Here is a 14529-nt window from a genome sequence, read left to right as displayed (position 1 = left end):
TAATTCACCATAGCATTATATTTCTAAAAGTTTTTTTGCAGTAGAAATTCTTTCGTGGATCCTGAGGACACATCTTTGAAGAAGGAACATTTTGTGTTTATGTTGAGACAAGGTCAGTTCAGGCTAGCCTATAACTATGTGGCCCAGGCTGACCTCAAACTTAAGGCTATCCTCTTACCTTAACCTCCCACCTGCTGGTATTACTGGCATGTACCACCACGCCTGGCAAAAGTGAAGTTTCTAATCTCACTGTATTTGTCTGGTTTCACTCGAGAACAAATCCTTTTATGACAACAAAATGAACATTAGACAAAAGACTAATTCATTACATCTGTAAAGTTGCTCCCCAGCTCAACTATTCTATTCCAGTTTTGATGTTTGGATAAAAGCCTTTGCATGCCCATTACCCTCATATGGCTTCCCCAAAGATGTATTATTTGATGCCTAGTGAATGCTGAAGCTTGGAAGTCTCTTGTTGATTAAGCATATGCCTTTTATAACTGTTGCTCTTTAGTATGCAATGAGATATTATTGCTTGAATTCAACATGGTTTTGACACCCTTGTTGCATTTCTGGTATCACTCATATACAAATTCTCTAGTTTTATGCAAGGTGTGAATGTGCACATTCATCACATTTCTATGGTTTCTCCCCAGTACAAGTTATCTGATGTGTACTGAAATATGAGTGAAGAAGATAGGATTTGCCAAACTGCATTTTTCTAAGGTTTTAATAAGGATATATTTTGATATGTCCTGAGGCTTGAGTGCATACTCACAATTTTCCCTTATCATTTAATTTGTAAGGTTTCTTTCCAGTTTGAGTTTTTGAGTGAATACTAATGTCTGATTTTCACCTTAAGGCATTGTAACACCCAATACATTGGGAAGGTTTCTCTCCATTGTCGATTAGCAGTTAGTAACCCTTAAATAACTCAAGGCTTGTCTCATTTTTCACATGTAAAAATTATCTTTCCAGCTGTCATTGTTCAGTGGTTTGTAAGACTTGACCAATGACTGAAGACTTCTGGTACATTCATAAGCTTATTCTCCAGGATAAAATCTAATTCCAAGTTACAGACTGTCACATACAACCTTAACACCTTCTCCAGTATAGATTACATGTTTGGGCTTAAACCCATACTAACAGCTTTGATGAACTCACTGAATTTGTAAGAATCCTCTCCTGTGAGTCTTTTGGTACACAAGGTGTCAAATTTGACTACAGATCTGAACACTTTCATTACATTTCTAAGGTTTCCTTCAAGTATAAATTCCCCAGTGATGTGCTAGGGATGAGATTAGACTAAACAATTTGCCATATTAATTTGTGCAGTATCTCTGCAGTATAAATTCTCTGATGACATGCTGGAGTTTAGACAGAACATTTTGCCATATTAATGACATTTCAAAGGTTTCTCTCCAGTGTGGATTATTACATGTTCTGCCAGATATGAATTACAACTGAAAACTTTACCATATTCATTAAATTTATAAGGTTTTTCTCCAGTATGGATTCTCTTGATTTGTTAGCTATGATTTCTGACTGTGGACCTTGCCACATTCATTAATTCATAAGATTTTTCTCCAGCATGAATTATCAGATCTTGTGGAAGGCAGGAATTGTGATTAAAGACTATGACTATTCATTATATTGTGAAAGGTTTCTTTCCATTTTTTTTTTTGGTACTGGGGATCAAACTCGAGACCTTGCATTTGCAAAGCAGGCAGCAGAACCATTGAGCTAAATCCCTGGCCCATGGTTTCTCTCTACTTTGAATGGTTTGATCTTGTACAGAGTGTGAAATTTGATGGCAATTTTTCCACATTGATTACATTTTAAGGTTTCTCTCCAGTATGGATTCTTTGATGCTTTGCTAGGGATGACTTACGACAGAAAACATTGCCACAGTGACTACATTTGTATGGTTTCTCTCCAGTATGGACTCTCTGATGCTTTGCTATATATGACTTGCGACTGAAGACCTTGCCACATTCATTACATTTGTAAGGTCCCTCTCCAGTATGAATTCTCCGATGATGTGCTAGGGATGAATTCAGACTGAACATCTTGCCACAATCATTGCATTTGTAAGGTTTCTCTCCAGTATGACTTCTTCGATGACATTCTAGGTATGACTTTTCTCTGAAGACCTTTCCACATTCACTGCATTTGTAAGGTTTCTCTCCAGTATGAATCCTAAGATGACATACAAGGCGGGAATTGCGACTGAACACCTTGTCACATTCACTACATTTGAATGGTTTTTCTCTAGCATGAATTATCAGATGTTCTGCAAGGTATGAATTACAAATGAACACTTTACCACACTCATTGCATTTGTAAGGTTTCTCTCCAGTATGGATTCTTTGATGCTTTGCTAGTGATGACTTACGACAAAAAACGTTGCCACATTCATTACATTTGTAAGGTTTCTCTCCAGTATGGATTCTCTGATGATTTGCTAGGTATGACTTGTGACTGAAGACCTTGCCACATTCCTTACATTTGTAAGATCTCTCTCTAATATGAATTCTCCTATGATGTGTCAGAGATGAGTTTAGACTAAATACTTGCCCACATTCATTGCATTTGTAAGGTTTTTCTCCGGTATGAATTCTTTGATGACATGCAAGGTATGACTTATGTCTGAAGACCTTTTCACATTCAGTACATTTGTAAGGTTTCTCTCCACTATGAATCTTACAATGATATGCAAGGTCAGAATTTCGACTGAACAATTTGCCACATTCATTACATTTGAAAGGTTTCTCTCCAGTATGAATTATCAGATGTACTGCAAGGTATGCATTACAACCGAACACTTTACCACATTCATTACATTTGTAAGGTTTCTCTCCAGTATGGATTTTCTGATGCTTTGATAGGGATGACCTATACCTAAAAAAATTGCCACACTCATTACATTTGAAAGGCTTTTCTCCAGTATGCATTCTCTGATGACTTCTAAGGTTAGATTTCTGATTGAAAACCTTACCACATATATCACATAGAAATTGCTTCTCTCCAGCATGGACTATCTGATGCACAGTAAATTGTGAGCATTGGTTAAACGACTTGTCACACTCATTCCGTTTGTAAAGTTTTGTACTAATGTGCATCACCTGTTCTTGTGTGAAAAATGGAGACTGAAGAAAATCATTTTCATATTCATGAGAAATATTGTTTTTGATACTGGAAGGATTTCTTTGGTTGGATGAAACTGAGGAATCACTGTTGACAGACTGCTCAATGTAACTCCACTCATTAAACTTCCTTTCTGTGTCAAATAGCTGCAATTTAGGTTGATGTGTCTGAAAGTTTAATCTAGGCCAATTTTTAATATGTTTCTTTCCTGCAGTTCTCCTACCATGTTCATCTCTTCTGTTAATGAGATTTTCCTTGTGATTCACACAGAATCCTGTGTCAAGTCTTCCATCCTCACTGCAATGGCACTCAAAGTCATGTATATTTGTCTGGATTTCTTTGAAATACAATTCTTGAATCTCATGGATTTTATGTCTTTCCAATATTACTGTGTGGAACATTTCTCCTGTATCACTTTTCCTTTTTGGTAAAAACTCCTTGATGAAACATTTAGGAGACATATCTATGAAACAGAAGAAATCATTGGGTTCTGATTAATTACAGATGGTAAATAAATTCCATTACTGAAACACATGACATTACACCAAAAGAAATAATTATACTTGAACAGTTATAAAACTTCATGATTTTTACTTTTTTGGAAAAAAACCCCTAGAAATGTCTGATTATACGTAATTCATATCAACTGCAGAAATGCTGTTTGAAATAAACTATAACCCAAACAGTCACTTTGCATAAACTAATTCAATGGGTACCCTTATTGTGGAATTTTTAGTCCCCAAACTTGTGACAAATAAATTTTTGTGATTTAAGCATGCTAATCTGTGTTATTTCTAATGGAAGATGGAGGTAAATGAGACATGAAAAGGATCCTTTCCTAAAAAGGATAGAAGGTCAATCAATTGTATTAATCAAAGAATCTTTGAGGGCTGGGGATTTAGCTCAGTGGTTCCACTGCCTGCCTCACAAGTGCAAGGCCCTGGGTTCGATCCTCAGTACCAAGAAAAAAAAAAAGAAACTTTGAAATATCTACTATAAAATAGCTATTATTTGTAACTAATTTAAACTATTATGTTTTTAAAAACCTAGAGCTAAGTTATTTTTAATTAAGGATAGCAGGTCAGTAACATTTATGTTTCTAACACTAATATGCAGACTGTGAGAGAAACAGAATTTGTTTCTTGGCCTGTATGCTTAGATAACATGTTCTAAAAGATACGTATTCACACAAGCAGCATATAGTATAACAAATCACAGCAAATACAAAAAGCATGAAACATTATTTAACAAAAAAGAGCTAGGCTGTGTTGTAACAGTGTCATTCAGCCATCCATTAAGACAATGTTATTTGAATCATTAACAGTGCATATATTGATTTACATAGTGTCCTCAGAACATCTAAAAATCAGTAGGTGTCTAACACTGTCAAGTTAATGTGAGAGTCCTCTGCAAGTCTATGTGTGTAAAAGAACATAACTATTAAGAAGCAGCAGTACAGTGCATCCAGAACAAGGAACAATATGAGAAAGAGCCAGCATGGAAAAAGACAAGCATGGAGGGCATTGAATAATGGGCCTGAGGAAGCAGAATTTCTGCTGGTAAATCTGTGGGAATGTAATTGTACTAGGGCAGTTAATATTCCAGCGTCTGTGGAAAAGAGAAACAGATGGTAAGGAAGAAAGCAGATTCATACATTCTAAAATATCTTTAATGAAATTTATCAAATTGAATGACCTGTAAGTACTAGGTATATCTTTAACAAAATCTTATTTATATATTCTAAGTGATTAGATGAAGAAATGTTTTAAGCAGGACCAACCTTGAAATAGCCAAGAAGAAGAAACAGTGAATTAATTCTGTTCCTACACAGAAACTCAATATAACTTTTATCAAGAGTAGAGCAATCTAGGAAATAATGGGTACAATGTGTTGATTTTCTGGCTTAGGAGATAGATATCTTTGAAGAAACAAGACTAGCAACAGGTCCACCCTTAATCATATTAGCAAAACTGAAAAAAAAAAAGAAAAAAAAAAGAAAAGTGAAAAAAGCTATTAAGTATTGAGGATCCTGAAGCATTGCCATGGCATGGGTCAATGATAACCCAAAGTAGATTATCTGCATTATCACTTGTTGCAAGGCCAGTAATGGCCTGACCTTATGTCACAATGCATGTGTCATTCACAGTAAACACACATTTCTCATCATAAGAATAGTGAGATGAGAATAAAATATTTTGAGCAAAGAGACTAATCTCTCTATCTTTTATCATTAGCCTACTTTTAGCAGTAGTGTTGTTAACTATTAGCTATTGCCATTAATATCATACTGTGCCAAATTTGTAAGTAAAACTTTATCACAGTTATGTATGCATAGGAAAAAGCACAGTATATTAGGGTTTGGTACAACTTGCAGGACAGTTCCTCACCTGGGGATTTGGAATGTAAAGGCACACAATAATGGACAACTACTGTAAGAAATGTTAGGGTAGAAAAATACTAAACAGAAAATAGCACTAAAATCCTGAATTAAAGGTTTTAAATAGAAGACAAATAACTGATAAAACTTATGGCTGGATTAACTAAGAGAAAAAGAGGAAAAACAACTAAAATCACCAAGAAGAAAGGGGACCTTACAAACTGCTGGTTCTATGCAAATAAAAAGAAACAGTAGTGCAGAAAAAATAGGTAAAATTCTAGAAATACATAAGCATGAGGAAATAGGAAATCTAAAAGAGATCAGAAGCAAAGAAACTGAATCAGTCACCAAAAATATCACCCCCCCAAAAAAGACTAGACTCAATGTTTTTAGAGAATGCTATGAAACATTTAAAGAACTAAAGCAATCTTCCTCAATATTGAGAATGAGGAAAGACTACAACACTTTTCCTATGAGGTAGCATTACCTTCACATGAAAGCCAGACTAAGATAATAACAAAGAAACTAAAGACCAATAATATCCCTGATGCATTTGGTGTAAAATCTTCAACAAAATACTATCAAAAGCACATTAAAACATCAAAAACCATGACCACATGAGATTTATTCCTGAACTATAAAGACACATCAATTCATGCAATGTACCACTTTGAGCAGAATGAAAGAAAAAAACCAGAAGGTCATTTCAAATGACAGAAAAACTATTTGAAAAAGTCAATACCGGCTGGCTGTTGTGGTGTACATACGTAAACCCAGCACCCGGCAGGGTGAGGCAGGATAATCACCATGAGTTTCAGGCTATAAAATTCCCCAATTCCACTAAGTGTATGTACCCTTCATAATTGAAAATATATTCTAGAAGAGGTATTTGTAAACCCACACTCATACTAGTATTCACAGTAGCCAAGGGGTAGAAGCATACCAAAAGGATAAAGAAAATATGGCTGTGGATTTGTTGTGGTTTGTTCCCCAAGGGTTAATGTTTCAGAAGCTTAGCCCTCAGTGTGGTGACGTTGGGAAGCAAAGGACCTTAAAAGAGGTGGAGCCTAGTAGGAAGTAACTAGCTCACTGTGGGTGCTGCCTGCAGGTCTGGCAGAGTGATTGAGTTCTTGTGAGAGTGCACTGTTATAAAGTGCGCACCTGACCCCTAATACAGACATCCTGGCTTACCATACGATCTCTTCTGCACATTCTCCTGCCATGATGTCCTTACTAGAGGACAAACAAATAGTGACACTAGGTCCTGGTGTTTCAGATCCCCAAACTGTGAGCTAAATAACCTTTTGTTTATATATTATTCAGCCTCAGTGGTTTTATTATAGCAACAGGAATCAAGAGTAAAGCTCACACACAATGGAATGTTAGCCTTTAAAGAAATCCTGTTATATGAAATAAGATCGATAATTCTGGAGGATATTATGCTAAGTGAATGCAAACTGAAAAAGGAGAGTCATGAAAACACAAAACCTGAACAAGTTCACATATATGAAGCACCAAAGATAATAAAATTCATGGGAACAAAAAGAAGAACGGCAGTTGCTGATGGGCAAAGGAAAGAGTAAGATGGAGGAAAAGTGGATTTAAATACTCATGATAACCAAATGAATTAAATTCAAGCAACAAGAGAAATACGGTATATTCTAATTCTGCTAAGCTCCTATAATATACAGTGGCACTCCAGTACACCAACCAAATAAACACATCCAAGGACAAAAACCACACAATGATATCAATAGACTCAGAAAAAGCACTGGACAAAGTCCAACACACATTCACGATAAAAAAAAACCTCTACAAAAATTAAGAACAGATGGACTTTACCTCAATCTGATAAAAGCCATCTATGACCAATCAACAGCCAACATCACACTAAACGGTCAAAAACTAAAAGCTTTTACTCTAAAATCAGGAACAAGAGATAACGACATCTACTATCACCACTCCTATTCAATATAGTTCTTGAAACATGAGCCAGAGCAATTAGACAAGAAAAAGAAATAAAAAGAATAAGGATAGGAAAGGAAGAAGTTATTATTATTTGTGGATGATAGCATATTTTACACAAAAGACCCAAAAGCTTTACCAAAAGACATCAAGATTTAATAACAAAATTAAGTAGCATAGCAGGCTACAAAGTCAACACTCAAAAATCAATAGCCTTCCTGTACACAAATAACAAACTTGCTGAGAGGGAAATTTAGGGAAACAACACTTTTCACAATAGCATTCAAAAAAGTGAAATACCTAGAAATCAATCTAATGAAGGAAGTAAAAAGCCTTTACATTGAAAACTACAGTACTTTGAAAAAAAGAGTGAAGACGATATCAGAAAATGGAACCCAAAAAACCAATATAGTGAAAATGGCCATACTTCCAAAACTGCTATACAGATTTAATGCAATCCCAATTAAAAAAAACAACAGCATACCTCACTGAATTAGAGAAAACAATCTTAAAATTCATTTGTAACCAGAAGAGACCTAGAATAGCAAAACCAGTTTTGGGCAGGAGAGGAGGCATCACAATCTCTGACTTGAAATTATACTACAAAGCTTCTGTGATAAAAACAGCATAGTACTGGCAAAAAGAAAAAAATAAAAAAACGGACCTGAGTATCAATGGAACAGATTTTAGAAAATATAAAAATAACTCCAAACACACTCAGCCACCTAATCTTTGACAAAGGAGCCCAAACACTTTCACTGGAAGAAAGAGAGCCTCTTTAATAAATGGTGCTGGAAAAACTGGCTGTCCACATGCTGAAGATTAAACCTAGATGCATATCTCTCACCATGCACTAAACTACAATCAAAATGGATTAAAAAGCTAAATAATCAAACTAAAAAACTGAAACCCTAAATCTATCAAAGACAGAATAGGTAGAATTCTTGAAGATATAGGTGTAGCCAAACACTTTATGAACTAACCTCCAGTTGCATAAGAAATAATATAAAGAATCAACAAATGGGATCTCATCTTATTAAACAGCTTTAGCAGAGCAAAAGAAACCCCAACACAGTGTAGAGACAACAGACAAAACAGGGAAAAATTTTTTCCAACTGTTCCTCAAACAAAGGCCTAACATCTAGAATATATAAAGAACTAAAAAAAGAAAAAAAAAATCAGACCCTCCTAAATTTAAAGACCCAATCCAAAAATGAGCATCTGAAATAAGTAGATACTTCTCAAAGAAGTAGAAACAGAAAATGAATATACGAAAAAAATTTCAACATCACTGGTTATTTGGGAGATGGAAATTAAAACTTGATTTCATCTCAGTCCAGAAAGAATGGCTATCATTATAAAATTAACCAATAAAAATGCTGGCAGGGCTGTGAGAATAAAGGAACCCCTCTCTACTGTTGGTGGGAGTGTAGACTGGTACAACTACTATGGAAATCAGTGTGGAGATTCCTCAAAAAGTAAAACTAGAGGTTCCATTTGACCCAGCTATTGGCCTTCTCGTTATCTACCAGAAAGAATTAAAAGTATCATACCACAATGATATATGTACCCTCATGTTCATAGCAGCACAATTTGTGTTTTTGTTTTTAGTACTGGAGATTGAACTCAAGACCTTGCACTTGCCAGGCAGGTGCTATGCTGCTGAGCTAAATCCCTGGCCCAGAAACACAATTTGTAATAGCTAAATCTTGCAATCAGCCCAAATCAACAGGTGAATGGGAAAAGATGTGCTTTTTTTTTATATATAATGGAATACTACTCTGCTATAATGAAGGATAAACTTGAGGCATTTATAGGGAAATGGATGCATCTTTTTTTGTCTTTTTTCTTTTTTTTTTTTGAAATGGATGCATCTTGAGGCCATATTCTTAAGTGAAATAAATTGAACACACATGTTTAAATATCACATTGTTTCTCTGCTGTGAGAAACCAAAGTGTAAATAACCAAGGTATATAATATGTATTGGGAAATGGAAAGAAAATATTCAAATGGGAAGGGGAACAAGGGAGCAGTGGAGGGGGAAAGGAAGAAGGGAAAAGAAAAAAAGAATAGAAGGAAAAAATGGAAACAAAGCTTTTGTAAATAAGGAGAGGAAGAGGGGTTGAAAGGAGGGGAGGGGTTGAAGGTAAAAACACAAATCAGGATATACCATGTACAGATACACATTCCCTATGAAGAAGAGGATCACTATGTATATCTAAAATGTGACAATGAAAAAATCAAAATTTAAAAATATATTACAGGTACTACTAATTGTATATATTAGTATACAGTTGTTACTATGAATGAAGGAATAAAAACATGTACTTATCCAAAATTAATACATCTGACTTCACAAATGTTACCAAGAGAACACACCTAACATTATGGACAAAATAAGTAAATGAACCACAACGGAGATGGCTTTATATAACATCACTATTGGTGACAGCTAAATGAGCAGAGAAATAGTCAACAGCATAAGTAGCAAATGGGAGCCAGAAAGAGGACAGCACCAGAGATGGGGTAACACGGATCAGGTGAACATCATAGGAAATTCAGGTAGAAAGAAAGATGGAGAATAAAACAGTTTTTATGTGCTAAACTCAAGAATGTAATTTCTAGGACTTCAGAGATTTTGTAGTAAATGAAGGTGATACAGGAGTGGAAAAGAATTGCATAAAGTGCCAGAAATGGGCTTAGTTTCCTACAAAATTCTATGAGACAGTGAAATACTAACCTAGTATAGCAAGATGGACACAATGAATCTACATAGAGAAGAATGATTCAGAAATATCATTGGTTCCAAGAAATAACAAATCAGTAAAATGCAAAGAAAATCCAGTAGTTATTAAATTGAGAAATACAGTAAGGGGAAAAGTTATTAAATAAGAATAGAAGGAATGTTTCTCTAAAGATGTTTCTGAGATTCAGACATAGATGAAACAAAAATGATATTATCAAGATATCAAAAGTTCCAAATTTAAAACCAATGAATTTAACAAACAAAAGTGTACTTAAACAATATGCTCTAAGTTAGATAAAACGAAAGTAAAGAAAATAATTAAGACTGTTCAAAAATTGTGGAACTGGGTAAACTTCATACAGACCCTTGCTGAGTTATACTTTCTGCAGTGAAGAAAAAAATCTTCTAAATACATACACCTTTAGAAAATCCTCGTTAGAACAGTCTCACAAACTGTAGTTGTAAAACAAATCACAAGTATCATAAAAAATATGAGACTTCTGACTACATACATAAAAAGGTTCATTTATACTACGTGGTAAGGTACAGGATGAAAGATTACTGTTGTAAAACCGTGAGGGTAGACTTTAAAATCTATGGTATCACTCAACCTCACAAGGTGTCTCAGTAAGATGCACAAAAACCATGTTTTTATAAGTTTGAGCTTACACTACAATGAACAAAGGTCTGAGCAAAGTTATCTTGTTGAAAATGAACAATGGCACCGTGGGCCACACAGGCAGTACTGCAAAGCCTCATGCATATGAGACCATGAACCTGAGAAGTGTGCTGCTAAGAGATTTTTCTGTGCCACTGAACCCTGCCTCAAAGGAGAAGACTGTCACTGTATGTGGCCAACACTGTCATGGTACCACAGAAAGACAATTCTGTGACAATCCTCAAAACAAAAGGCAGCTGGAAATAAGGCTCAGTTAGACGCTACCAATTTTTGTATATGTTGGGACAGCTCAGTGTAGTTTCTAGGGTCTTTCTCACCCTGACACAGGCTGAGAACCCCACTAAGGGTGTTTCCAGGGACACCTGGCAGGTGGGAGAACGAGATTCAAAAGTACAAGGCAAACTATTCTCCTTTAAGGGGTTTTATGTAAATACACACACTCCATGGAATAGTCCACAAGAAGCTATGTATAACCTCAAAGTGGGTTACCACAGCAGAGGAGGATGACATGTCAGACCCTAGGAATTTGTACATCAAAAGCCAATTGAACTGTGTGTTAGATACTTTGGAAGTTGAGGCAGGAAGACTGCAAGTTCGATGCCATCAGGGGAACTCACTAAGATCCTGTCTGAGAATAAAAATAAAAGGGTCAGGGATATAGTTCAGTGGTATGGTAACCCTGGGTTGCATCCTCAGTATCACCAAGAAAAATACAACAAAAAGTAAACATCAACGGAAAAATACTACAAATGTAAAAAAATTCAAAATCAAGAAGAGCCCAGGTTTTTCTCTACTCACACACTAGTAATGGTAGTGAAAGAAAAAAAAAATCTAATATGAAGGATTTGGGGGGACCTTGAGATTGAAATCTGTTCTGTCTACAACCTCAAGAGAAAACTGAGCAGCAGATAGAATCAAGAATGAAAGAGTCAAAGGAGAGACACAAAAGGGCCTTCCCACACAGCACAGGCAGGAACTGAGACTTCATAGAAGCTAATGACATATTATCGTCTATAATGATGGAGATGCAGGCTTTGTTTCTGAGCTCCAGAATGACCTGCAGGTAAAACATCAACCATGACCCTTGTTATGTGGGTGACAGGGCACCACTGGTGGTAAAAGAAACACAGGAAGTAAACATTTTCCCACAGACCTCTCCCATTACAGAAGTTTCCCAAATAGTACTTGATGGTGCAACTTCCTCTCTGCCCATCTGAGCTCTTACCTGTGGTCACACCTTCGACATATTCCCTCCCATTTGAGTTTCCAGATACTTTCACTTGACCATGTACACTCCAGGGCTCTCCTCCTTGCTCCAACATGGAAACAACATTCAGGTCAAAAGAAGAGATTCCTGTTTGGAAAAAGAAAGGCATGTGATGTGTGGTGGATTTCCCACACTCCAACCCTGTTTACTTGAGAAAGAGATCACAGTGTGATCTAGACAAATATTTCACTGTTCTACATAGATATCTAGCTCTCTGCCAAGGAACAATGATTCAAAAGCACAAGGATAAAGAAGTATTTTAAAAGTCTGCGATAAGGCTTCTTGCATATTTCAGAACTGGAACCACCACTTTGTGCCATATCTATCACAAAGAGAGCAGAGCACCTGAAGAAAGAGGACAGTTCAAGTGCAGAAGGTGCATTGTGAAGCTTCTCATTTCAGAGGCAACAGGGCATCTGTCTCAGTCAAACAATGCAGAGGATTCCATGAAGACACAAGGGAAATGCAGAGACACAGAGTACATCTGATTTCTGGAAGGAAGTCGTGCTTACCCAGGGAGACCAGGTTCCTGTAGTTCTCCAACATCACATCCCTGTATAAAGTCCTCTGAGCAGGGTCCAGGCCTTTCCATTCCTCTTGGGAGAACTCTATGGCCACATCCCTGAATGTCAACAGACCCTGAAATGAAAAGCATTTCACCTCAGTGAATTGGGGAGAGTTATAATCTCCATATATAATGAAAAGGGGGGAAATGTAAAAGTCACTTCAAATGAAGCCAGTGAACTAGATCCATGCTGTGATGTCAGGAGTTTCCTGATAGAGGTCACTTTGAATTTCAGGAGTGATAATGATGGTTTTATACGCTAATGAGGTAACTGGTGGCCAGGGGTTCCCAGGGAGCTTCAGGACAGGGCCTGGTCATCACGAAGACCTAGGCAGTATTAGACGGTTATGACATTCACTCCTACCCTCATCTTCCCGGGAAGGGAGAGCATCTAAATTTTGAATTCATCAGGAATGTCAATAACATAACCAATCATGCCTTTGTAAAGAAGCATCCATAAAAACTCAAAAAGACAGGGTTCAAAGGAGCAGTCCGATGGATGAATGTCTGGGGGTTTCTGGATGGTGAAGCATCCACAGAAGGCATGGACACACCATGTTGCTTAGCTCATACCTCACCCTCTGCATCTTTCCCATCTGGGTGACCATCTTTTTAACAAGCTTCATAAGAAATGCTAAGGGTGAGTGTTTCACTGATTTTCGTGAACTGCTTCTTACCAAATTATTTGAACCCAAGAATGGGGCTGTGGGAACAGGAATCCCCATTTAGAGCTGATCATTCAGAACCACAGGCTGCAACTTGTGCCTGTAGCTGTCATCTGATGTGGGGACACTTCTGAGGGTCTTAGCCCTCAATAGTGGGATCTAGGGTATTTCTACATAGACAGTGTCAGAATTGGATTGAATTAGGGAGCATCCCCAAAGAACTGCTTGCTTGGTGTGTGGAGAAAAATCCTCACATATGTGGAGTGACAGCTCTCTGTGGTGAATGGATAGGAGGAAGTGAGTTTGTTTCTCCTATATACTCACACACAGCAAGGTATCTTTGAGCATGTTATAGCTCTGCAATTGTGTTTCAGTATACTTTTACATAAGAGGCTATACTACTTACATCACATATAGATCTCTCCTTTTGTGGACAACTCCACCAATAGACAAAGAAGAAATCAGCAAAGCTTTTCTCTATGAAAGTACCAGATGTCATGTCCAACACACTAAGTGATATTCAATATATACATGGGCTAGAGGTTGAGATGTGTTTTGAGAAATGACATAATTCATAGCAGCTTTAAAGAAAGTAAGAATCTATAAAGCATGAAAGTGACAGCAATAGTAATGGCTAAAGCTACTGGACACTTGTAGGTACTATATATTATTCTAACTGCTTTACATGTATAATTCTTAGAAAAAAAGAGCACACAAAAGAAACAATTCCCTCTTAGTATGGAGAAAACCGTAGCATGGAGACACTAAGAGACTTGTCTCAGGTCAAAAAGACAAAAATGGCAGAGCAAGCGCCTGAATCTAGGGGCTTGGGAATCACAATGAAAGCCAAAGAATCAAATAGAGAACAACACATAGCATGAAAAATAAATTGACATTAGGTTTCCTAAACTTGAAAGAAGTTCAGGATAACATCATAAGTCTGCATGAAAGTTCATTATTTATGCACACACACATGCAGGCAAATTATGTTTGTTGCTGCTACCAATGTATTAACATGATAGTCCATTACAAATTTAATGGAAAAAAAATCTAAGATATAGTTTCTACCGTTAAAAAAATAATAAAATTGGGTTGAGGATGTAGCTCACTTGTAAGG

The 14529-nt window shown here is 36.5% G+C and overlaps 1 protein-coding gene across 1 annotated transcript in view; it reads right to left on the bottom strand.

Annotated features, from left to right (window-relative positions):
- The window catches only part of LOC101703122 (uncharacterized), a 64097-nt gene continuing 49568 nt past the window's right edge, over window positions 1-14529 (bottom strand). The window contains 4 exon segments of the mRNA XM_087200980.1: window positions 1-1942; window positions 1944-3610; window positions 12141-12269; window positions 12695-12821. Coding sequence (XP_087057106.1) covers window positions 1877-1942; window positions 1944-3610; window positions 12141-12269; window positions 12695-12821 — 1989 coding nt within the window. The 3' untranslated portion in view covers window positions 1-1876.

Source organism: Heterocephalus glaber, unplaced genomic scaffold (assembly GCF_053883595.1).
Source record: "Heterocephalus glaber isolate CG9 unplaced genomic scaffold, H.glaber_assembly_v1.0 deba00001745, whole genome shotgun sequence".
Classification (NCBI taxonomy): Eukaryota; Metazoa; Chordata; class Mammalia; order Rodentia; family Bathyergidae; genus Heterocephalus; species Heterocephalus glaber.
The sequence above is the reverse complement of the archived record's forward strand: the minus strand, read 5'-3'. Positions and strand labels throughout refer to the sequence as shown.